This window comes from Mobula hypostoma, chromosome 2 (assembly GCF_963921235.1).
Source record: "Mobula hypostoma chromosome 2, sMobHyp1.1, whole genome shotgun sequence".
Lineage (NCBI taxonomy): Eukaryota > Metazoa > Chordata > Chondrichthyes > Myliobatiformes > Myliobatidae > Mobula > Mobula hypostoma.
Genome location: NC_086098.1, coordinates 10,653,931 through 10,680,735, shown reverse-complemented (window position 1 = coordinate 10,680,735; position 26,805 = coordinate 10,653,931). Strand labels below are relative to the sequence as shown.

General features: G+C 45.0%; 1 protein-coding gene across 5 annotated transcripts in view; it reads left to right on the top strand.

Moving 5' to 3' along the window:
• The first annotated feature begins 600 nt into the window (after nt 1-600).
• scara5 (scavenger receptor class A, member 5 (putative)) overlaps nt 601-26,805 on the top strand; it is a 193,072-nt gene continuing 166,867 nt past the window's right edge. For 2 of the 5 annotated variants that reach the window (XM_063070141.1, XM_063070117.1), the window contains exons 1-2: nt 602-1,005; nt 19,184-19,327. In XM_063070141.1, coding sequence (XP_062926211.1) covers nt 19,207-19,327 — 121 coding nt within the window. In that variant the 5' untranslated portion in view covers nt 602-1,005; nt 19,184-19,206. Of the gene's footprint in view, nt 1,006-1,146; nt 1,183-3,241; nt 3,356-19,183; nt 19,328-26,805 lie in introns of those variants that run through there. The other 3 variants (XM_063070132.1, XM_063070129.1, XM_063070124.1) reach the window with 3 other exon arrangements.

Below are 26,805 nucleotides of genomic sequence, written 5' to 3'. Positions count from 1 at the left end.
CGAAGGGCCTGTACTGAGCTGTAATGTAATCTTCTATGTTTTATGTTGTAAATGATAGTAAACAAAACAGTAAACCACCATACAAATCACAGTAATATTGTACATCACCCATGATTAGCCAAGGAGAACTATTTTAATATCACAATAAAAATATGCTTTATGATCGCCTGCTGTCTTCACGTTGCCAGATGTCTATTGCATAATTTATGACTGGAAATGGTAAGAAAGAAAAATAAAGAAAAAATAAAACAGACACTGGAAGTTCAAGGCAGAAACAAGTTGCCTCAGGCTACAGGAGAAGAAACAACAAGGAAAGCTGCCCTAACAACGTGTGGGGATTGTATGTATCACAGAAGTGATTCCTAGCAACCCTCAGACATGAGGAAATCAGCAGCATGTTAAATGGCATTTATAGCCAGATGATGATCTGCGAGGTTAACATTACAGCCTGTATTTAATAGAAAGCTCCGAAAGCTAGTTAACGTCGACATTCCAGAAAGAGAGAAGCAGCAGCATCTTGTTCTGCCCATGCCTGAACTTTGTATTATTTCAATTGCTATTTAACATGATGATCAAATGTCCGTGACAAACAGCATCAGCAGGGAGCACCAGTGCACTTCCCAGTCAGATGTACAGATGCTTTAACATTCATAGGAATAACAACATCTTAAGTTGCAGAACACTTGGAACTCAGGCCTGGTTCAGATTCTGTCTCCTCCCTTCAATCTCTTCCACCTCCCATTATTCCACAATTTCCTTTCCAGGAAGAGTTTTTTTGGATTAAGAACTGAACCGTTACAGTGTGACAACACTGGTACAATGCTCTAGCAAGATCATGCGCTGTGTTTGACACCAGACCAGGATCAAGGCACCTTGTGGAATGGAAAATAAAATTGTTGCACTATAAAATTATGTGAATCAGCCTGATGATTTTAGCACTAACTTCTGTTTAAATGACGCAACTCTGGTTTAACAAGGAGAAAACAAGGATTTTTTAACAGAAAGGTAAGCCATTCCAATTTTACAACTACCACTGTGCTGTGTTTTTAATTTGAGCAATAAGACTGGAAATTAATAACTAAACTTTGATTATTGCATAAAAAGTTATGTTGTTACAGGGCTAATGAAGGGCAAAAGAATCAGCTTCTTTCTCTTGGAAAATATGACAATATTAACTAAAAGGTACTTTAAGAATTTTTGAATTCAATAAAAGCATAGGTTGCCTTGAAGGCATTTTTGAGGAATTTTGTGCATCCCAGCAGGGAAATTATACTTATGTCAAGTTCTGAAGACTGAGCTACAAAAGTCTATCCTTCCGTTGGTGTAAAAGTTGTTTCCTTGATGGAATCGTAGTGCTGGGCGAAAGCTCTACACAGGGGTGTTATTGATCTGTGCAACCTGGGGGTAAGGATTCCCTTCTGTTACTTCAACAATATTTAAAATATGGTTGACAAGTTTTCAATGCTGCTTGCTTTAACAAAATAAGAAACATACTGAAAGAGAAAATTGATCATTTGAGTGAGTGCATGTGAAATCTTCATAAACACTGATAAAATAATGAGCGACTGGAGCCGATTTCTTAGTCCTAAGGTGTGATCAGTAGCTAACTTCAATTAAATGCCGTACTTTGTCGCATTTTCAGCTGAGATAAAATAAATAAGAATAGTTTTAAAGGGTGAAATGTAGGAGTCTGTCAACAGTCAGGTGGCTTCTGTAGACAGAGAAGATTAGAATTAGCATTATAAGTGAATTAAAGGTTACTTTCCACGTGTACATTGAAACACACAGTGAAATGCGTCGTTTGTGTCAATAACCAACACAGTCCGGGGAATATGCTGGGGGCAGTATGCAACTATCACTGCACTTCCAGTGCCAATGTGGTATGCCCACCATTTACTAACTCTAACTAGTCTTTGAAATGTGGGAGGAAAAGGGATCACACAGAGGAAAGGCACTTGGGCATGGGTCAAACACTTAAACTCCTTACAGGCAATGGTGGAATTAGAGCTGGTATCACTGATCACCGGCACTGTAAAGTGCTGCGCTAAACTGCTACGCCACTCTGCTGCCCTCGGTAAGGTATTTAAGTGGCCTAGCATCAGAAAATGCCGCAGACAGAGAATATTGAAAGCAAGGCAGAGCCAGGAAAAGTGGAGTATAGAGAGTGAACAATGACTATGTTACAGCATCATACACAGTTATTAAATACCAGGTAATTGGTGCAAGCCAAACATAGATAATAGTTAAAAACATTAAGGAAATTGAGGATGTTTCCAATGGTCTGGAGGGGTGTAGGTGGTTGTGGATTAATGCAATATGTGGGAGTAACACATCACATTATTTCAACACTAGTGACCTTGGGGCAGCACGGTAGGGTAGTGGTTAGCACAACGCTCTACGGTGCAGACGACCCAGGTTCAGCTCCCGCCGCTGCCTGTAAAGAATTTGTGCGTTCTCCCCGTGACCACGTGGGTTTCCTCCGGGAGCTCTGATCGCCTCCCACAGTCCAAAGACCTTTGTGAATTGTAAGCATGCTCTGTTGGTGCACGGAAACATGGGACACTTGTAGGCTGCCCAGCATAGTCCTTACTGATTTGATCTGACGCAAAATGATGCACTTCACTTTGTGTTTCAATGTATACGTGACAGATAAAGCTGATGTATTTCTTTAGTCAGTTTGATTAATTCACTGTTTGCCTTCTTTAATCGTACTCCATTAAACACAGACCTGTAAATGTCTGTGAAGGAAGAGCACTCTGATCCTGGTTGTTTACGCACTCAGGAGTGATAGTTTTTGTTGGGGTGTGTGGGGAAGGGGGTGTTGAAGAATAGAAGCTTTCGAGGCTGTAGTACTTCAGGGTCTATGCCCAGAATCCAACCATACTCCTGCCTCTAACCACACATCTTTAAATCATTAAAGACCACAAATGTGTTTCTCTCAACGCTTCAAGGGGAAAATACACACAAAAAAAGTTGCAATCTACCAACTAAGTGGCAAGATAATCACTCTATTATCAAAGAGCATATCCAAGTCTCTTGACTGCCGAGACCAACTGGTGGCTCTAAGTCTTCACGAAAAGTAGGTGGGGGATGGGGGGAGTATCTTTGCTGTGGCCCAAGCCGTCTCTGGAGAACAGAGATACTTGCCAAGTTTGGAAGAAGAGCACATTTAGCAGGAGTAAACATTTCTCTGAACTCTCTCACCACATTTCCCTTTTACTTCACTCCCAGTGGATAATAGGCTGAGAGAAACCCTCAGCTGAAGGCACACCACTGTTATTTGGACAAATATTTGAAATAAGCTGTGCTTCATTCAGCCTGGCGCAAGTAACGTTCTTTCAAGTCAATGGCTGGGGTAAGGACTGACATGAAGCAGATGTTCTTTGCTGTAGGGACTGGCGTGAGCCCTCTCCCACTGTGTTACTTTACAAGTCAGCTGCATTTTAACTGGCAGATAGTGTTTTTATAAGAACATGTAACACTGCAAAATGACACCTTCCCTTATGTGGGAAAACAGAGCAAAATATTCTTGTGTAAAATACTTCATTTATTTATTTATCAAGATACAGTGCAGAATCAACCAGTTTGGCCATTCGAGTCATGGCACCCAAATCCCCTGATTTAATCCTAACTGAATCACCAGACAATTTACAATGACTACCAACCCAACTGGTAGGCCTTTGGACTGTGGGAGGAAACTGGAGCACCCGGAGGAAACCCACATGGTGACGGAGAAAGCGTGCAAACTCTTTACCGATAGCTGCGGGAATTGAACCCGGGTCACTGGTACTGTAAAGCATGTGCTAAACACTTACGCTACCGTGCAGCCTTAATTTACCTATTTGGTATGTCTTTGGACTGTGGGAGGAAACCAGAGCACCCAGAGGAAACCCATGCAGTTACAGGGAGAACATAAAAACTCCTTACAGGCAGCACACACGCAAATGCTGGTGAGACACAGCAGGCCAGACAGCATCCATAGGAAGAAGCACACCCCATCTTCCTCTGGGTTCCCTCCCCCTTTCTTTCTCCCTAGGCCTCCCATTCCATGATCCTCTCCCTTCTCCAGCCTCGTATCCCTTTTGCCAATCAACTTTCCGGCTCTTAGCTCCATCCCTCCCCCTCCTGTCTTCTCCTATCATTTCAGATCTCCCCCTCTCCCTCCCACTTTCAAATCTCTGACTATCTCTTCTTTCAGTTTGTCCTGACGAAAGGTCTCGGCCCAAAACGTCGACTGTACCTCTTCCTATAGATGCAGTCTAGCCTGCTGCATTCCACCAGCATTTTTTGTGTGTGTTGCTTGAATTTCCAGCATCTGTAGATTTCCTCATGTTTGCGTCCTTACAGGCAGCAACGGGAATTGAAACTGTGTCACCTGAACTGTAAAATGCTGTGCTAACCACCACACTACCGTGCTGTCAGTCATTAGATTAGATTATGAGGACACTCAGTCCTCGTTTATTATCATTTAGAAATGCATGCATGCATTAAGAAATGATACAATGTTCCTCCAGAGTGATATCACAAAAAAACAGGACAAACCAAAGACTAACACTGACTGAACCACATAATTATAACATATAGTTACAGCAGTGCAAAGCAATACCATAATTTGATAAAGAACAGACCATGGGCACGGTAAAAAAAAGTCTCAAAGTCCCGAGTCGATCGACTCCCAAGTCCCCGATAGCAGGCAGCAAAGGGAGAAACTCCCTGCCATAAACCTCCAGGCACCGACAACTGCCGATGCCTTGGAAGCAGCCGACCACAGCCGACACTAAGTCCATCCGAAAACTTCGAGCTTCCGAGCAGTCTCTCCGATACAGTCTCCTGAGCGCCATCCTCTGCCGAGCGCCTTCGACCTCTCCCCGGCCGCCGAAACAAGCAAAGCCGAGGATTCGGGGCCTTCTCCTCCGGAGATTCCGGACCACACAGTAACAGCAGCAGCGAAGCAGGCATTTCAGAAGTTTCTCCAGATGTTCCTCCATACTCTCACATCTGTCTCCATCAAATCAGAATTGTGCACGGTCCCCTACTTGACAAACAACAGACATCACCACCGGAGTGGCCACGCGCGCTGCGTCGCGCCGCCATCTTCTCCTCCATTAGCTATAATCTTTGGCATTATTTTTAACATCATTAGCAGTCCTCCCTCTGTTTATTTATTGTATTTAATAACAGGTTTACACTTTGCAGTTACGTTCTTGCAATGGCTGTCGACAAAATGGCAGGTCGATTTGGATGTCAGATTGGAAAGGTCAGGGTGTGGGGGTCGGAGGTGAGGGACAGGCTAGGCCATCTCACTGCCCACGAGGTTTACTTGTGTCTGCATTGAACTGAGTCTGTGACCTGTAACTAATGGGCTACTGGACCAGCTGCAGTGACGACTGGCTCGACAACTGCACACTTACTTTCGTGAACTTCCGTTCTGAATCTCACTTGCTTACTTCTATTGTCTGCACGATTTGTTTTTCTCTGCCCATTGGGTGTTTGACCGTCTTTTTTTGATGGGTTCTATTGGGTTTCATTGCTTTGTGGCTGCCTGTAAGAAGGCGAATCTCATAGTATACATACTTTGATAATAAATAAACTGTGTTGCATTTGAACTTTGAACTTTGGTGAGGAAGTAAGTGCAATGTGAGTGTTCTTTTCAAGAGGAGTAGAATATAAAAACAACAATGTAATTCTGCTGAGGCTTTATAAGGCTTTGGTCAGATCACATTTGGAGTATTGCAAGAAAATTAGGGCCCCTTATCTAAGAAAGGATATACTGGCATTGGAGGGGATCCAGAGAAGGTTCAGGAGAATGATCCCAGGAAAAAAAGAGTTAACCTATGAGGAGCACTTGATGGCACTGTGTACTTGCTGGAGATTAGAAGAATGGGGGAGGGGGATTCTCATTGAAAGCCCTCGATAGAGTGGATGTGGAGAGGATGTTTCCTACGGTGGAGGAGGAAGGAGTCTAGGAACAGAGGGCATAGCCTCAGAATTGAGGCATATCCATTTAGAACAGAGAATTTCTTTGGCAAGAGGGTAGAGAATCTGTGAGATGCATTATCACAGGCAGCTGTGGGGGTAACGTCATGGGGTATATTTAAAGCAGAGTTTCATACTTTCTTGATTAGTAAGAGTGTCAAAGGTTATGGGGAGGAAGGGGGTTGAGAGGGATATATATCAGCTGTGATAGAATATTTGACAGACTGATGGGCTAAATGACCTAATTCTGTTCCTATGTCTTATGGTTTTATAATCTCAAATGAAATTGTTACAAAAACATAGATTGCAGGAAATAACAAAGTGAAAAATTTGCCTGTTTATATGGTATTTTCACTCATGCTATGCTTGAGTGTTTGGATGGAATTTGACCTAATGGAGTACTGAACCGGCTCTTCAGCAAATAGACCATGAGAAAAAGAGAACTTGTCTCCAAAATTAAGATGTAGTTGTTAAAATTCAATTCTTCTGAAAATATATTCACTTTATATATTTATCAAATAAAGAGAATATTGAAATATTGTGAGACATATTGCAAGACAGAGGGTCCCAATGGAATACCTGGTAAGGCTCTGTAAACCTGTGGCAACCAACTAGCAGGAGTATTCAAGGACATTTTCAACGTTTCACTGCTACAGGGGGAAGTTCCCGCTTGCTTCAAAAAGGCAACAATTATACCAGTGCCTAAAAATAATAATGTGAGCTGCCTTAATGATTATCACCCGGTAGCACTCACATCGACAGTGATGAAATGCTTTGAGAGGTTGGTCATGACTAGGCTGAACTTCTGTCTCAGCAAGGACCTGGACCCATTGCAATTTTCCTATCACCACAATAGGTCAACGGCAGACACAATCTCAGTGGCTCTCCACACGGCTTTAGACCACCTGGACAACACAAACACTTATGTCAGGATGCTGTTCATCGACTATAGCTCAGCATTTAATACCATCATTCCCATAATCCTGATTGAGAAGTTGCAGAACCTGGGCCTCTGTACCTCTCTCTGCAACTGGATCCTCGACTTACTAACTGGAAGACCACAACCTGTGCAGATTGGTGATAACATATCCTCCTCACTAACGATCAACACTGGCGCACCTCAGGGATGTGTGCTTAACCCACTGCTCTACTCTCTGTATACACATGACTGTGTGGCTAGGCATAGCTCAAATACCATTTATAATTTTGCTGACGATACAACCATTGTTGGTAGAATCTCAGGTGGTGACAAGAGCGTGTAAAGGAGTGAGATATGCCAACTAGTGGAGTGGTGCTGCAGCAACAACCTGGCACTCAGTGTCAGTAAGATGAAAGAGCTGATTGTGGACTTCAGGAAGGGTAAGACGAAGGAACACATACCAATTCTCATAGAGGGATCAGAAGTGGAGAGAGTGAGCAGTTTCAAGTTCCTGAGTGACAAGATCTCTGAGGATCTAACCTGGTCCCAACATATCGATGTAGTTTTAAAGAAGGCAAAACAGCGGCTATACTTTATCATGAGTTTGAAGAGATTTGGCATGTCAACAAATTCACTCAAAAACCTCTATAGATGTACTGTGGAGAGCATTCTGACAGGTTGCATCACTGTCTGGTATGGAGGGGCTACTGCACAGGACCCAAAGAAGCTGCAGAAGGTTGTAAATCTAGTCAGCTCCATCTTGGGTACTAGCCTACAAAGTACCCAGGACATCTTCATGGAGCGGTGTCTCAGAAAGGCAGCGTCCATTACTAAGGACCTCCAGCACCCAGGGCATGCCCATTTCTCACTGTTACCATCAGGTAGGAGATACAGGAGCCTGAAGACACACACTCAGCGATTCAGGAACAGCTTCTTCCCCTCTGCCATCCAATTCCTAAATGGACATTGAACCCTTGGACACTACCTCACTTTTTAAAATATACAGTATTTCTGTTTTTTGCACATTTTTTAATCTAGTCAATATATGTATATTGTCATTGAATTATTTATTTATTTTCTCTCTTTTCTATATTATGTATTGCATTGAACTGCTGCTGCCGGTGATAATAAACCTGATTCTGATTTCTCTGTACATTTTATTAATCTTTTTAAACAGCAACATCAAATTGCAATCACACTAATACAAGATATTCTGCAGATGCTGGAAATCCAGAGCAACACACACACACAATGCTGGAGGAACTCACAGGTTAGGCAGCATCTATGGAAATGAGTAAACAGTCAACATTTCTGATCGAGACCCTTCATGAAGACTCATGAATTCCCGATGAAGGGTCTCAGCCTGACAAGTCACCTATTTATTCATGTCCATAGATGCTACCTGGCCTGCTGAGTTCCTCCAGCACTTTGTGTGTGTTTCAATTACATTGTACAGTAATTGTAATGTTATCAATTTTGTCACTTAGCCAGGCAATTAACTATCTGGCTGCAGAAAAATTGCATGAGCTGGAAATCTGAAATTAAACCAAAAAATGCTGGAAACATTCAGCCCAGCATCTGTGGAAACTTGGTTACCATTCAGGTCAAAGATCCTTTATACTGTAAGTCAGTTCAAATGAAAGGTCTTTGCTCCAAAGTGTTACATCTATTTTTCTTTCAGTCGTTGCTCTCCGATGCACTGAATGTTTCCAGAATGTTCTATTTTATTAGGTTACAGAATAGGTTTATGTAGAAATCTTAAGGGAACAGCAGTTGGTGGTGACTTTACTTAATACTTTATTGTCACCAAACAATTGATACTAGAACATACAATCATCACAGCGATATTTGATTCTGCGCTGCACACTCCCTGGATTACAAGTATTAAATATTAAAAATAGTTAAAATTTGTAAATATTAAAGATTTAAATTATAAATCATAAATAGAAAATAGAAAAATGGGAAGTAAGGTAGTGCAAAAAAAACCGAGAGGCAGGTCCGGATATTTGGAGGGTACGGCCCAGATCTGGGTCAGGATCCGTTCAGCAGTCTTATCACAGTTGGAAACATGGTTAGGTAAAGAAATGTCCAAAGGCACAGTGGTCAATATTGGGGTGAACGAAATGGGAGCCACCCAAGAGATTAGAGTTGTAGAGTTAGAGATTTGTAAGGTTAGCAGTACAATTAACTTGGACCATAAGGCTATGAGATATAGGAGCAGAATTAGGCCATTTGGCCAATTGAGTTTGCTCCACCAGTTCATCATGGCTGATCCATTTCACTCCATTTTCCTGCTTTCTCCCCATAACCTTTCAAGCCCTGACTAATCAAGAACCTACCGATCTCCACTTTAAGTATACCCAATGACTTGGCCTCTACAGCCGTCTGTAGCTGCCCTCAGAGGGGTCTTTGGGTCCCAGTGCTCTCAGAGATGTTATCAAAATTCTGAGATTCACGGGTGGGACGCTAGTTCATATTGGCTTCTTTCAGTTCTGTGTTTCTTTCGCGTTCTCGACCATTCTTTCTTGTTGCCGATAGGTGGGCTGGGGTTAGGGGTTTGAGGTTCTTACCGTTGTTTCTCCATGAGGGTGATCTGTTAGTTTTTGTGTGAGGGAGGGGTTGGGGGCGTTTGCAGTTTTTGTTTCTTCTTCACTTCATGCGGTGGGGGGGGGGTGGAATTCATGTCTTATTTCAACTCCTTCTATAGTTTTATGTATTTTATGGCTATCTGAATTTTTCATACATACTTTGAAACTAAAATGAACCTTTGAACCTTTTTTCTGACCTTTGGACCGGCCAGACATTGGATCAGTACTCGGTCTCAGACCCAGGCCCTGCTGCCTCAGTTTGATGCACTTCCAAGCAGCCAAAGTATAAACAGATGAAAGAAAATGATCCATTCCTTGCTAATATTCACAGGGTCATAGAAAAGTACAGCACAAAAACAGGCCCTTTGGCCCATCTAGTCTGTGCTGGACTATTTAAGCTGTCTGCTCCCATTGACCTGCACGCAGACCATAGCCCTCCATACCCCTATAACCCATGTAAGCTATCCAAACTTCTCTTAATTAATGAAATTGAGCTTGCGTGCACCATGTGCGCGGGTAGCTTGTTCCACACTCTCATGACCCACTGAGTGAAGAAGCTTCCTCCCCTGTTTCCCTTAAACTTCTCACCTTTCACCCTTAACTCATGACCTCAGATTGTAGTCCCACCCAACCTCAGTGGAAATAGCCTGCTTGTATTTACACTATCTGTACCTCTCATAATTTCGTATACCTCTATCAAATCTTTTCTCAATCTTCTACGTTCTAAAGAATACATTCTTAACCTATTCAACCTTTCCCTATAACTCAGCTGCTTCAGAACCCGGCAACATCCTTGTAGATTTTCTCCGTACTCTTTCAACCTTATTAACATCTTTCCTTTTGGTAGGTGACCAAAACTGCAAACAATACTCCAAATTAGGTCTCACCAGTGTCTTATACAACTTCAATATAACATCCCATCTCCTGCACTCAATACTTTGATTTATGAACGCCAATGTGCCAAAAGCTTTCTTTGTGACACTACTTGCCTGTGATGCCACTTTCCCTTTTCAAATCTTTTTATTGTTATATTATACAAAAGAAATAACGTGAGCACATTGAAGTAACAACACTTACAATGTCTCAAAAAAGACATTATCTTAAAGATTGAAAAAAAATTTGTGATAACAAAAAAAACCTACTAAGCAGAAAAGTGAGAAAAAAAAGAACCCATTAGGTGTACAACCCTGGAGTCATGCATCATACAAAAAGCTTCTAAAAATAAACATCAAACCGCCAGTGAGAAAAGAAAATGTACTAAAAAATTTACAATTAGATCGTGGAAAAAAAACTATCAATTAGCTTAAATGATAATAACGAGCAAATGAGCCCCATCTTTTCTCAAAATCAAATAAAGGTTCAAAGGTTCGACTTCTAATTTTCTCCAAACTAAGACATAGCATCACTTGAGAGAACCATTGTGACAAAGTGGGAGCTGATGTGTCCTTCCACTTCAACAAAATGGCCCTCCTAGCTATCAATGTAACAAATGCAATAACATGTTGGTCAGACACAGAAATACCATGAATATTTTGAGGAATTATTCCAAAAAGTACAGTTAATTTATTAGATTGTAGATTAATTTTAAGTGCTTTAGAAATTGTTGAAAAAACCGACTTCCAGAACTGTTCCAGTATAGAACAAGACCAAAACATATGTGTTAGTGTAGCTATCTCAGTTTTACATCTATCACAATGACTATCAACATTAGAAAAAATATTAGAAAGTCTCTCCTTCGTCAAATGATAACGATGTACAATCTTAAATTGAATCAATGAATGGCTAGCACAAATTGAAGAAGAGTTAACCAACTTCAAAATCCGCATCCAATCCTCCGTCATAAAAGTCAAATTGAGTTCCTTTTCCCAATCCTGTTTAATATTAGATAAAGGACACTTAGCCCATTGTAATAATAAATTATAAGTTCTTCCAGTAGAACCCTTGATCGAAGGATTCACACTCATAATAGTATCCAACAGGTCAGCCTCCAATATGTAAGGAAAATTACTTAAATATTTTTGTAAAAAATGTCTAACTTGAAGGTATTGCAGAAAGTGTGAGTATGAAAGAGAATATTTATCAATTAATTGTTCAAAAGACATCAACCTATCTTCTTTAATTAAATCCAAAAAAGAAGTGATGCCACTTTCAATGAACTATGGACCTGTATTCCCAGATCCCTTTGTTCTTCTGCATTCCTCAGTGCCCCACTCTACACTAATCGACTTGTTTACTCTCTCCACAATTGCCCTCGAGATTCTTCCACTCAGCTACATCTTCGGGCCAACTTACAGTGACCGTTGAACCTACCAATCCGCACATCATTGAATTGAATTGACTTTTTACTTACATCCTTCACATACGTGAGGACTAAAAATCCTTGCATTGCATCTCAGTTCAAATGGGCAATGTGCAAATATAGTAAATTATAATAAATATTACATACAACAGGACAGTCAATATAATGTAGAAATACAGTTGTGTCAGCATGAATTAATCAGTCTGATGGCCTGGTGGAAGAAGCTGTCCCGGAGCCTGTTGGTCCTGGCTTTTATGCTGCGGTACCACTTCCCGGATGGTAGCAGCTGGAACAGTTTGTGGTTGGAGTGACTCCCCGATGATCCTTTGGGCCCTTTTTACACACCTGTCTTTGTAAATGTCCTGAATAGTGGGAAGTTCACATCAACAGATGCACTGGGCTGTCCACACCACTCTCTGCAGAGTCCTGTGATTGAGTGAAGTACAGTTCCCATACCAGGCAGTGATGCAGCCAGTCAGGATGCTCTCAATCGTGCCCCTATAGAAAGTTCTTAGAATTTAGGGGACCAGACCACACTTCTTCAACTGTCTGAGGTGAAAGAGGCGCTGTTGTGCCTTTTTCACCGCACAGCCGGTTAGTACAGACCACACGAGATCCTTGGTAATGCTTGTGCCAAGGGATTTAAAGCTGTTCACCTTCTCAACTTCAGATCCATTGATGTCTATAGGGGTTAGCCAGTTTCCATTTCTCCTGTAATCCACAACCAGCTCCTTTGTTTTTGCGACATTGAGGGAGAGGTTGTTTTCGTGATACTACTGTGTCAGGATGATGACTTCTTCTCTGTAGGCTGCCTCATTATTAGTTGAGATGAAGTCAATCAGTCTAGTGTCATCGGCAAATTTAATTAGCATATTGGAGCTGTGAGTGGAGACACAATCATGGGTAACAGAGAGTAAAGGAGGGGGCTTAGGACACAGTCCCGAGGGGCACCTGTGTTGAGGGTCAGAGGGGCAGAGGTGAGGGAGCCCACTCTTACCACCTGCCGGCGATCCAACAGGAAGTCCAGGATCCAGCTACACAAGGCGGGGTGAAGCCCGAGGTCTCTGAGCTTCTTGTCAAGCTTGGAGGGAATTATGGTGTTGAATACTGAACTGTAGTCCAAGAACAGCATTCTCAGATAAGCATCCCTCTTCTCCAGGTGTGTAATGATGGTGTATCGAGCTGTGGTTATTGCGTCAACTGTTGATCGGTTGTGTCGGAAGGAGAATTGTGGGGAGTCCAGTGTGGGTGGTGTCATGCTGCAAATGTAGTCCTTGACCAGCCTCTCAAAACATTTGCTTATTATTGAGGTGAGTGCGACAGGACACCAGTCATTCAGACATGTTACCTTGGTCTTTTTAGGTACAGTGACAATGGTGGATAATTTGAAGCAGGAGGCACTCTACACTGGGAGAGGGAGAGATTAAAGATGTCCGTAAACACACCTGCCAGTTGTGCCGCACACACTCTGAGTACCCACCCTGGATGCTGACCGGTCCTGCAGCCTTGCGACTGTCCACTCGTTGGAAACACCTGGGTACTTCGGCCTCAGAGATAATCAAGCTGCCGGTCGCATCATCTGCAGGTCTCAGTACTGGTGACATCGAACCAAGCGTAAAAAAGATTGGGAGAAAGGCATCGATGTTGGAAACTCCACTGCGTTTACCTTTTAAGTCTGCGATGGTGTGCAGACCTTGCCATAAGCTGCATGTGTTGTTGGTGGAAAGTTGAGTCGAAATCTTGTCTCTGTATTGTTGTTTTGCTGCCTTGATGACCTTGCGCAGATCGTAGCTATATTTCCTCAGTTCATGTTGATTACCAGCAATGTAAGGTCTGTTTCGCATGGTAAGTACTGCTCACACAGAACTATGAATCAAGGATTTCTGATTCGGGAAGACCCTGAACCAATTTCTGGAGGACAACATCCTCGATGCACTTCCGGATGAAACTCGTGACCCCATCTATGAACTCAGAGACATCCTCATCATGGAAGACATTCCAGTCAACGTCATCGAAGCAGTTCTGCAGCATGGAGGCCGATTGGTTGGACCAACAGTGCACGGTTTTAACTATGGCTGCCTCTTCTTTCAGCTTCTGCCTGTACTTTGGCCCCAGAAAAAATGGAGGGGTGTTCTGATTTTCCAAATGGAGGGTGGAGGAGTGCCTTGTAAGTGTTGTGGAAGGGAGAGTAGCATTGGGATGTAGAAGGAAGCTGGTGGAAAAACCCACCCAGACTTAGGTCGGAACTCTACACAGACAGTACTAGAGGTCAAGATGGAACCCAATCTCTGTTGCTATGAGACGGCAGAGCTACTAGCTGTGCACGCTACTGTCTTTCACTGGCATTGGGCCATCTGGCCCGTCGAGACTGCTCCGTCCTTCAATAAGATCATGGCTGATCTGGCCATGGACTCATCTCTATCTACATGCATTTTCCCCATAACCTTTAATTCCCCTGCTATGCAAAAATCCTCATTTTAAATATATATCCTGAGGTAGCCTCCGCTGTTCATTGGGCAGAGAATTCCACAGATTCCCCACCGTCTGAGAAAAACAATTTCTCCTCATCCCCATCCTAAACCTACTCCCCCGACTCCTGAGGCTGAGTCCCCTAGTTCTAGTCTCACCTATCAGTGGAAACAACTTTCCTGCCTCTATCTTATCTATCCCTTCCATAATTTTATATGTTTCTATAAGATCTCCTCTCATTCTTCTGAAAAATTACCCACCTTGGAATAATTTACTTGATTCAGATTGGTCAAACATTATAAATCTTAGTAACTTATCTTTTTTAACAAAATACACTTTATTCAAAATAAAATTATTTACAATAAACCATTCAATGACTCTCAATCCTTTCCAGACATTACCATTACATTCTATACACTTCCACAAATTTTAGCCACCCACGTGGCACTCCGTTGTTTCACCTTTCCACACCGTTGTTGGGGGGTATATTCCCCGCCACTGGACCCCTCCCACTCCCGCGGGAGAAGAACCTTAAACTGTGGTCCTTCCCCACCGGGCCCTTGCGGTGGCTGCACCGAGTTTTTAGTGCGTCCCTCAGCACGTACTCCTGCAGCCAAGAATGTGCCAGTCGGCAGCATTCTCCCACGGACATCTCCACGGTAGATCATGAAGTTTCGGGCCGACCAAAGAGCGCCTTTCACCGAGTTGATGATCTGCCAGCAGCACCGGATGTTGGTCTCCGTGTGCGTCCCTGGGAACAGCCCGTAGATCAGAGAGTCCTCTGTTACGCAGCTGCTGGGGATGAAACGTGACACTAGCCCGTCCATCCTCCTCCACACCCTCTCTGTGAACTGACAGTGTGCAAAGAGGTGGGTCACAGACTCCTCCTCACTGCAGTCCTCCCGTGGGCAGTGGGGTGCGGAGATGACGTTCCAGGCGTACAGGAGGGATCTGACTGGGAGGGCCCCTCTCACCGCCAGCCAGGCGAGGTCTTGGTGCCTGTTGGTGAGGTCTGGCGATGAGGCATTTTGCCAGATGAACTGGACAGTCCACTCAGGGAACCACCCCACTGTGTCCATCATGTCCTTCTCCTGCAGCGCCTGCAGGACATTACGTGCCGACCACTGCCTGATGGTCCTGTGGTCAAAGGCGTTGACCTGGAAGAACTTTTCTACGAAGGACAGGTATGCCGGCAACGACCAGCTGACTGGGGCGTTGCGTAGGAGTGGGGCCAGACCCATCCTTCGTAGCCAGGGCAACAGGTAGAACCTGGGCACATAGTGGTACTTGGTGCCCACATATCTGGGCTCCACATGCAACCTGATGCAGCCACACACGAAGCTAGCCATCAGGGTGAGGGCGACATTGGGAACGTTTTTGCCCCCCCTGTCCAGGGACTTGTGCATGACGGTCCGTCTCACCCGCTCCATCTTGGATCCCCAGACGAATCTGAAGACAGCCCGGGTGATTTCCGAGCTGTAGGAGCGGGGGACAGGCCAGACCTGCGCCAAGTACAGCAGCCCTGAGAGCACCTCACACCTGATGACCAGGTTCTTACCCGTTATCGATAGGCAGCACCCTCCCCACAGTCCCAGTTTCTGTTTCACCTTGGCAGTCCGCTCCTGCCAATTCTTGTTGCACGCCTCAGCCCCTCCGAACAAGATCCCCAACACCTTCACGTGGTCAGACCTGATGGTGAAGGGGACACTGGATCGGTCGGGCCAGTTGCCGAAGAGCATGGTTTCGCTCTTCGTGCGGTTGACCCTGGCCCCCGATGCCAGCTCAAACTGTTCGCAGATGCTGATCAGCCTGTGAACTGACCACAGATCAGAGCAGAAGATGGTGACGTCAGGGAGGTTTTCGCTTGGGTCCCTCCACTGCCTGGCAGCGTCACCCCTCTTATGCCCTCATCCTTCCTGATGGCGTCGGCAAAGGGCTCTATGCAGCACACAAACAAGACAGGGGAGAGGGGACAGCCCTGCCTGACTCCAGACCTGATGGGGAAGCTGTCTGTTTCCCACCCGTTGACCTGGACTGCACTACGGATGTCTGTGTAGAGCAGTCTGATCCAATTCCGGATTCCCTCCTCAAATCCCGTTTTGGAGAGCACGTCCGCCACGTACGTGTGCGATATCCTGTCGAAGGCTTTCTCCTGGTCCAAGCTGACCAGGCAGGCGTCCACCCCCCTGTCCTGCACGTAGGCGACGATGTCCCTCAGCAGTGCGAGGCTGTCTGAGATCTTCCTGCCCGGTACAGCACAGGTTTGTTCCGGGTGGATCACCTGTCCCAGAGCAGACTCGACCCTGTTGGCGATAGCCTTGGACAGGATCTTGTAGTCCGCATTCAGGAGAGAAATGGGCCTCCAATTCCTAATGTCCTCCCTTTGCCCCTTCTGCTTGTAGATGAGGGTGATGATGCCCTTCCCCATGGACTCTGACACGCAGCCGGCCAGAAGCATAGCATTGTACACTTCCAGCAGGTCTGGGCCCATCCAGTTCCACAGAGCCGAGTACAACTCAGCCGGTAAGCCGTCGCTTCCGGGAGTCCTATTTGACCCAAAGGAACGGATGGAGCCTGTCAGCTCGTCCAGGGTCAGTGGCTGATCCAGACTCTCCCACTTGCCGTCATCTAAGACCTGCGTGAAAGATGACTGGAAGTTGCGGGAGGCTGTGGATTCTGTAGCCTTTTCATCGTACAGACTAGCATAGAAGGACCTGCAGATCCTCAGTATGTCTGTCTGCGAGGACGCGACTGAACTGTCCTCTTCCTTAAGGTTGTGGATCACAGAGCTCCCCCTGTGCACCTTTTGGAAGAAGAAGTGTGAGCACATCTCGTCCTGTTCCATGGTTTGGACCCTTATTGGAAGATGATCTTGGAGGATTCGGTGGCAAGACATCCACCCCCTTTGACTGCAGAAGGAGAAGTTGCTGCAACTCTGTCTGGAGTTTACACAGTTCCCTCTGCTCCTGCCTTGCTTTCTGGATACCCTTGCGGATGAAGAACCTCTTGATGTTCTCCTTGGTGGCTTCCCACCAGTGAACCGGGGAATCAAAGAAGGCTTTCAAGGTTCTCCAACCTGTGGACTCCCTCTCTAGTTCCTTGATGTTCTCTGGGGTCAGCAGCTTTACGTTCAGCTTCCATGTCCCCCTGCCTGCCTTCCGGTCCTCCCATAAGCGACAGGTGGCTCTCAGAAGGCAGTGGTCAGAGAAGAGCACCGGTGTGACGTCGGTGGACCTGACCGTGAGGGACTCAGACAGGAAGAGGAAGTCGATCCGGGAGCGGGCTGAGCCATCCGATCGTGTCCAGGTGGCTTGCGGCTGTGCTCCACCTGTGGGGGTGCCAAAGGCGTCGCGCAGCTTGGCTGACTTCACCATTTCCATCAGGAGTCTGAAGGTACTGTCCAGCCTGCCGTCGGCACTGCCGGATCCTCCAGCCGCATCAATGGTGCAGTTGAAGTCTCCGGCCAGAACGACCGGCTGGGACGTCACCAGCAGCTGTGGGAGCTGCTCGAAGACGGACCGCCACTCACTCCACACGTTGATCAGCCGGAGCGGAGTGACCCGGTATTTGACGTCTGCTACCAGGAGGCGCCCTGCAACCACATCTTTAACTTGGGTGATTGAGAAGTTGCCTCCCCGCAGCAGAATCCTTAGGCCGGAAGCACAACAATCGTTGCCCCCCAACCGGAAACCTCCAACAATTTAAACCACTGTATGAAGTGGTCAATGGGGCAGCACAGTAGCATAGTGGTTAGCACAACACTTTACGGTACTGACGACCTGGGTTCCTTTCCTGCTGCTGTATGTAAGGAGTTTGTACTTTCTCCCTGTGTCCGCGTAGGTTTCCTCTGGGTGCTCCCGTTTCCTTCCACAATTGAAAGACCTACTGATTGGTAGGTTAATTAGTGATTGTAAGTTGTCCCGTGATTGGACTAAGATTCAGTTGGGGATTGCTGGGCGCCATGGCTCGAAGGATTGAAAGGACGTGTTCTGCACTGTATTTCAGTAAATAATAAATAGTAGAAAAAATACCCTTGAGAATGCTGTTTGAGTGCTTAGTGCAATACCTTACACTGCCAGTTCTAGGACTGTGGTTTAATCATGTCGCTCTCTGTGAGGCGTTTGTACGTCCTCCCTGTGAATTCATGGGTTTCTTCCAAAGTCCAGTACTTCAGTGTCCTCCCACCGTGCAAAGGCGTAAGCATTAAGGTTGGTGAGTTGTCAGTATGCCATATTGGCACTGGAGGTGAAGCACCTTCAATAATTCCAAAAGACTGAAGTAGACCTCCATGCTGAGTCTGAGGCGGAGGAGGAGGGCGAAAACGCCTTTATTCAGGGTCTGTGGGAGGAGCCGCAGGGGCAGTCAGCAGAGGGGTATGTCCAGACAGGTAACCCAGTTACAACATATATAAATGGTTTACCACAGGAGGCAAGGCTGCCCCCAACACACCCTCACTGACTTGATTTGATGCCAATGACACGTTTCAGAGTATGTTTTGAAGCTTCAACGTACATGTGACAGTCTCCTATCAGATTTCCTCCTCTCTAGCCATTGACCTTTCCCACCCACCTGGCTTCACCTATCACCTTCCAGCTAGCCTCCTTCCCCTCCTCCCACCTGCTTATTCAGCCATCTTTCCCCTTTTGTCTCAGTCCCAAAGAAGGGTCTCGGCCCGAAACGCCAATTGCTTGCTCATTGCTGTCAGTGCTGCCTGGCCTGCTTAATTCCTCCAGCATTTTGTGTCTGTTGCTCAGGACCTGCAGCATCTTCAGACTTCAGATTTATATATGGTTGCAATATCAGTCTTGGTTAAGCTGAGATTCCAATCTTATATCTTAAAAGTGTTGTGTCAGCATGAACAGGGCTTACTATGGTTTCTGAAAGCAGAGTATTTATTTCTACAACTGAGTAACTGAGCTCTTCATTTCTCAGGTAAAGTCCACTGTCCAGGATAAATGGAGAACAAAGATCTCCCTCTCATTGCAAATGAGTACCAGGAGAATGGGTCAACGTTCGAAGAGTCAATTGATGAGTTTGTTGGAAGGAACCTCTCAAAGCTGAACCTCTGCGAAGAAAGTATGTACAATTTGTTTAGAATAATTTAAATTCACTGTAAAATTTCATTGTTTTTATGGAGTTCAAAGTTGAAAGTGAATTTATTATCGAAGTGCATATATATTACCATATACAACCCTGAGATTCATTTTCTTGCAGGCATACACAGTAAGTCCACAATAGAGTAATGACCATAATAGAATAAATGAAACTCTGCACCAATTGAGTGTTCAACCAGCGTGCAAAAGACACAAACTGTGCAAATACAAAAAGAAATAATAATAATAATAAATAAGCAATAAATATCAAGAGCATGAGAGTCCTTGAAAATGAGTCTATAGGATGTGGGAACATTTCAATGATGCGGCAAGTAAAGTTGGGTGAAGTTATTCCCTTTGCTTCAAGAGCCTGATGGTTGAGGGGTAGTAACTGTTCCTGAATCTAGTGGTGTGAGCCCTGAGGCTCCTGTATCTTCTTCTTGATGGCAGCAGCGAGAAGAGAGTATGACCTCGGTTGGGGGGGGGGGGTCCGTGATGATAGACGCGGTTTTCCTGAGACAGCACTCCGCGTAGATGTGCTCAATAGTGGGAAGGCCTTTCACTGTGATGGGCTGGGCCATATCCACTATTCTTTTAAGGATTTTACGTTCAAGGGCATTGGTGTTTTCATACCAGGCTGTGATGCATCCAGTCAAGACATTCTCCACCACACATTTATAGAAGTTTGTCAAAGTTTTAGATGTCATGCCATGTTGGCGCGTGGCCAAGTGGTTAAGGCGTTCGTCTAGTGATCTGAAGGTCGTGAGTTCGAGCCACAGCTGAGGCAGCGTGTTGTGTCCTTGAGCAAGGCACTTAACCACACATTGCTCTGTGACGACACTGGTGCCAAGCTGTATCGGTCCTAATGCCCTTCCCTTGGACAACATCGGTGGCGTGGAGAGGGGAGACTTGCAGTATGGGCAATTGCCGGTCTTCCATACACCCTTGCCCAGGCCTGCACCCTGGAAACCTTCCAAAGGCGCAAATCCATGATCTCACAAGGCTAATGGATGCCTATAAAAAAAGATGTCATGCCGAATTGTCACAAGTTCCTAAGGAAGTAGAGGTGGTGTTGTGCTTTTTTTGTAATTACACTTACTTGCTGAGCACAGGTCAGATCTCTGAGATGACAACACCAAGGAATTTAAAGTTGCTGACCCTCGCCACCTGTGATCTCCTGATGAGGACTGGCTCATGGGCCTCTGGTTTCCTCCTCCTGGTTAAAGGAGGAATCATCCACCTAGATTGTTATTTTAGTTATTATTTGGATGTTAAAACTATTAGACCATAAGACATACGAACTGAATGAGGCCATTCGACCCATCAAAGCAGCTCTGCCATTCCATCATGGCTGATTTATTCTTCCTCTCAGCCCCATTCTCTTGCCTTCTCCCCATGACCTTTGACAGAGTGACTAATCAAGAACCTATCAACCTCTGCTTTAAATATAACCATTGACCGGCCATCCCTATCCATCCTTGGCAATGGATTCCACAGATTCTCCACCCTTTGGCTAAAAACACTAAAGCCAGAAATGATCTCTGAAAATGTGATTGGATGAAAGAGTAGCCACCTTTATCCTTTGACTCACCACAGCCGTGTTAAGCATTTTCACGTCCTGTTACTAACGAAGAGAGTTATAGTACGTTAGGAGCGGCATAGCAGCATAACGGTTAGTGTAAGGCTATTACAGTGCCATTGCGACCTGGGTTCAATTCCTGCCGCTGCTGGTAAGGAGTTTGTATGACCACGTGGAGCACCTCTGGGTGCTTTGGTTTCCTCCCACATTCCAAAGACATACAGGTTAGCAGGTTAATTGGTCCCATTAGTGTAATTGGGTGGTTTGGGCTCATTGGCCGGAAGGCCTGTACCAATTCATAGTGAGGTAGTATTCATGATGAAATCTGATGGCTGACGGCAAGAAGCTGTCTCTAAAACATTGAGTGTCCATCTTCAGACCCAAAGTAATCTGCAGATGCTGGGGTCCTGATGAAGGGTTCCGGCCCAAAACGTCGAGCGATCTTTTCCACGGATGCTGCCTGACCTGCTGAGTTCCTCCAGCGTGTTGTGAGTGTTGCATCTTCAGACCCTCCTCCTCATTGTTGGTAGTAATGAGAAGAAGGTCCACTCAGTGTTTTATGAATAGCTTCTTCCCCTCTGCCATCATGAGGCCTTGAACAACACCTCACTATCTGGCAATGCAAACACAAGGAAGTCTGCAGATGCTGGAAGTTCAAGCAACACACACTAAAACTGCTGGTGAACACAGCAGGCCAGGCAGCATCTCTAGGAAGAGGTACAGTCGAGGTTTCGGGCCGAGACCCTTCGTCAGGACTAACTGAAAGAAGAGATAGTAAGAGATTTGGAAGTGCGAGGGGGAGGGGGAGATCCGAAATAATCGGAGAAAACAGGAGGGGGAGGGATGGAGCTAAGAGCGGGAAAGTTGATTGGCAAAAGGGATACGAGGCTGGAGAAGGGAGAGGATCATGGAACGGGAGGCCGAGGGAGAAAGAAAGGGGGAGGGAAGCCCAGAGGATGGGCAACGAGTATACTGAGAGGGACAGAGGGAGAATATTTTATTATTATTAAAGTTATTTATTTATTATTAATTTTTTTTAAAAATTCTCTCTTTTTTCTCCCTCTGTCCCTCTCACTATACTCCTTGCCCATCCTCTGGGCTTCCCCCCTCCCATTTCTTTCTCCGTAGGCCTCCCGTCCCATGATCCGCTCCCTTCTCCAGCCTGTATCCCTTTTGCCAATCAACTTTCCAGCTCTTAGCTCTATCCCTCCCCCTCCTGTCTTCTCCTATCGTTTCAGATCTCCCCCTCCCCATCCCACTTTCAAATCTCTTACTATCTCTTCTTTCAGTTAGTCCTGACGAAGGGTCTCGGCCTGAAACGTCGACTGTACCTCTTCCTAGAGATGCTGCCTGGCCTGCTGCGTTCACCAGCATTTTTTGTGTGTGTTGCCTCACTATTTGGTCTCTTTTTGTACTTTTTAAAAATATCTCCTATTGCAATTTATGGGAATATTTTTACGTACCACTGCCGCAAAACAATAAATTTCACAACATATGCTAGTGATAATAAAGCTGATTCTGACAGTAATAGTCAGGAACTCAAACTTTTAATGTAGATCCTTACTGAAAGACCATGGCGTTAGGCAGCTTTCTAACAGTTTTCTTCCAGAACACAACTGTCTTTGGAGATTTTTATGCACATTATAAACACATTATCAAAGGAGATTCACGACAATCATTCCAGGATAGAAAGGCTTATCATATGAGAAGCGTTTGATGGCTCTGGGCCTGTACTCACTGGAATTCAGAAGAATGAGTTGTGACCTCATTGAAACCCATCGAATGGTGAATGGTCTCGATAGAGTGGATGTGCAGAGGATGTTTCCTGTGGTAGGGGAGTCTAAGGCCAGAGGACACAACCTCAGCACAGAGGAACGTCCATTTAGCATGGAAATGAGGAGAAATCTCTTTAGCCAGAGAGTGCCGCATCTGTGGAGGCCAAGTTTTTATGTATTTTTAAGGCAGAGATTGATATTTTCTTGATTGATCAGGGCATGAAGGGATACAGGGAGAAGGCAGGAGACTGGGGCTGAGAGAGAAAATAGATCAGCCATGACGAAATGGCAGAGCAGACTTGATGGGCCAAATGGCCTAATTTTGCTCCTGTGTCTTATGATCTTATTATTGCAGTCCAAAGAACAATTTGTGACGTTACTTGATGTCAGAGAGATTACATCATTAAAGCAGCGATTATTGTCCATTAACTGTTGTTACATTTGACATGTGACATGCATGTTGCAAGTTGAGCAGCATGTTTACACCAACATTCATTTGACTCACTAGCAGGCAATGTGCCAAATAGAATAACCGGGGCCAATGTGCTTTGCTGAGCCAGATCCGGGTCACCTTGGGAAATAAGGGGAGGCAGTCCATCTGTTCCAGCTACCTCACTTTGAAACCCTGAAACAAGTTGTTCTGGCAGCATCTATGGAAAAAAGTACAGTCGGCAGGGTCTCGGCCCAAAACGTTGACTGTGCTCTTCTCCACAGATGCTGCCTGGCCTGCTGAGTTCCTCCAGCGTTTTGTATGTGTTGCTTTGGGTTTCCAGCATCTGCAGATTTTCTCTTGTTTGCAACAAGTTGCTTATTTCATTTGAAAAATTGCTTTGAAGAACCCATACTTTCAGTTTAATAGATATGCAAGGAAAAGGAAATTTTGTTGAGAAATGATACATATGACATGTTAGGGTAAGTAAATTGTTGGCGTGCTATGTTGGCACCAGAAGCATGCCCACACTTGCGGGCTGCCCCGGCAGGTTGAGGCATGGAGTAATAGAAAAGCTACAGCATTGAAATAGGACTTTCGGCCCATCTAGTCCATGCCGAACCGCTGCCTAGACCCATTGACCTGCACCCAGACTGGGTCACATGCTTGGACAGTGTTGGTCGTTGATGAAAATGGTGCATTTCACTGCGTGGGCAAAGGTCAAAGTAAGTTTATTATCAAAGTACATATATGTCACCACCTGCTACCTTGAGATTTAAAGAAATACAAAAGCATTTATAAAGTAATACAAAAGAATTTATGAAAATCTGTAAATATTAGATTAGATTAGATTATGAGGACACACAGTCCTCTTTTATTGTCATTTAGTAATGCATGCATTAAGAAATGATACAATGTTCCTCTGCTGTGATATCACAGAAACACAAGACAGACCAAGACCGAAAAACTGACAAAAACCACATAATTATATCATATAGTTACAACAGAGCAAGCAATACCGTAATTTGATGAAGAACAGACCATGGGCACGGTAAAAAAAAGTCTCATCATCTCAAACAGACGGTAGAAGGAAGAAAAACTCTCCCTGCCATGAGCTTCCAGCGCCGCAAACTTGCCGATGCAGCATCCTGGAAGCACCCGACCACAGTCCCTCTGAGTCCGTCCGAAAACTTCGGGCCTCCGACCAGCCCTCCAACACCAAGCACCGAGCACCATCTCTGACGAGCGCTTCGGCCCCAGCCCCGGCCGCCAGCAACAGGCAAAGCCGAGGATTTGGGGCCTTCCCCTCCAGAGATTCTCGATCGCACAGTAGCAGTGGGAGCGAACCGGGCATTTCAGAAGACAGACAATGTGCAAAAGAAGATAAATTATACATATTTTGATGTTTCAATGTACATGTGATAAAATAAAGCTGACCTTCTTGCTTACTTACTGCCTGTTACGCCATTTGTGTTTAGGGCAGCAATGAAGGTCCTCCATCTCTATCTGTCCTTGGCCATCTTCTCTATTGTGCCCCAGGTGTGGTTCACGGTCCAGGAAGCTAATCTAACCAAATCCATATTCAATATATTTGAACATTACAAAGAAATCTTCATTCTGAAGTGGAGAGGACTGTATGCCAGAGGTGCTTAAATATTGTTGTTTGTGGACAGAAATCTTGCTCTCAGTGGTGGTTCCAGGGCATAGTTCAAAATAGCTTGGAAATCTGCCTATGTTTTCTTGGCTACATGAAGCTAAATCCTCATGAATAAATGTTTCTAACCTTCGCTGGACCAGCTCCCAGATAGATTTCTTCCCAATCGGCAGATGTCCTCATGGAAAAAATTGTGCCATCACCAACACAAGGACAGAGACGATGCTGACTTGATTGGGAAGGGGTGTAATGTAAAGCACCTTATTATTTATTGAGTTACCGAAAGTACTCCTTCAAGCTGCCAGTAACATGTTGATCATAATCTTGATGGGCACATAGATCTCAAAGCTGAAGTATATTTGTTATCATAGTATGTATTATGTTACCATACACTACCCTGAGATTTATTTTCTTGCAGGCGTTGCAGGAAACAAAGAAATGCAACAGAACTTATGACAAAATATATATTACCAAAAACTGAGCAATGACCAATGTGCAAAAATAGACAAATTGTGCAAATAAAGATTATTGAGAATATGAATAGTAGAGTCATTGAAAGTTAGTCTGCGGATTGTGAAGTCAGTTCAGCTTTGTGGTGAGTGAAGTTATGCACGCTGGTTCAGGAGCCTGATGTCTGTTGGGTAATAACTGCTCCTGAAGCTGGTGGTGCGAACCTACGTCCCTGCATGATGGTTGTAGCAAGAAGGGGGTGCGGCCTGGATGGTGAGGTCCTTCATGATAGATGCGGCTCTCTCATGGCAGCGCTCCCTGTAGATGTTCTCAGTGGTGGGGAAGGCTTTGCCTGTGATGGACTGGGCTGCCACCGCCATGTTCTGCAGATTCTTTTGTCCTTCCAAGCCAGGCCTTATCACCCGGTAACACTCACATTGACAATGGTGAAATGCTTTGAGAGGTTGATCATGACTAGACTGAACTCCTGCCTCAGCAAGGACCTAGACCATTGCAATTTGCCTATTGCCACTATAGGTCAATGGCAGATACAATTTCAATGGCTCTCCACATGGCATTAGACTACCTAGACAACACAAACACCTACATCAGGATGCCGTTCATCGACTATAGACAATCAACAATAGACAATAGGTGCAGGAGTAGGCCATTCGGCTATTCGAGCCAGCACCGCCATTCACTGTGATCATGGCTGATCATCCACAATCAGTACCCCGTTCCTGCCTTATCCCCATATCCCTTGACTCTACTATCTTTAAGAGCTCTATCTAACTCTTTCTTGAAAGCATCCAGAGAATTGGCCTCCACTGCCTTCTGAGGCAGAGCATTTCACAGATCTTCAACTCTCTGGGTGAAAAAGTTTTCCCTCAACTCCGTTCTAAATGGCCTACCCCTTATAGCCTCTGGTTCTGGACTCCCCCAACATCGGGAACATGTTTCCTGCATCTCGCGTGTCCAATCCCTTAATAATCTTATATGTTTCAATCAGATCTCCTCTCATCCTTCTAAATTCCAGTGTATACAAGCCCAGTCGCTCTAATCTTTCAACATATGACAGTCCTGCCATCCCAGGAATTAACCTCATGAACTCCCTCAACAGCAAGAATGTCCTTCCTCAAATTTGGAGACCAAAACTGCAGACAATAGTCCAGGTGTGGTCTCACCAGGGCCCGGTAAAACTGCAGAAGGACCTCTTTGCTCCTATACTCAGCTCCCCTTGTTATGAAGGCCAGCATGCCATTAGTTTTCTCACTGTCTGCTGTACCTGCATGCTTACTTTCAGTGACTGATGAACACCTAGATCTCGTTGTACTAGTGACTGATAAACAAGGACACCTAGATCTCATAGCTCAGCATTTAATACCATCATTCCCACAATCCTGATTGAGAAATTGCAGAACCTGGGCCTCTGTACCTCCCTGTGCAAATGGATCCTCGACATCCTAACCGGAAGACCACAATCTGTGCAGATTGGTGATAACATATCCTCCTCGCTGACAATCAACACTGGCGCACCTCAGGGGTGTGTGCTTAGCCCACTGCTCTACTCTCT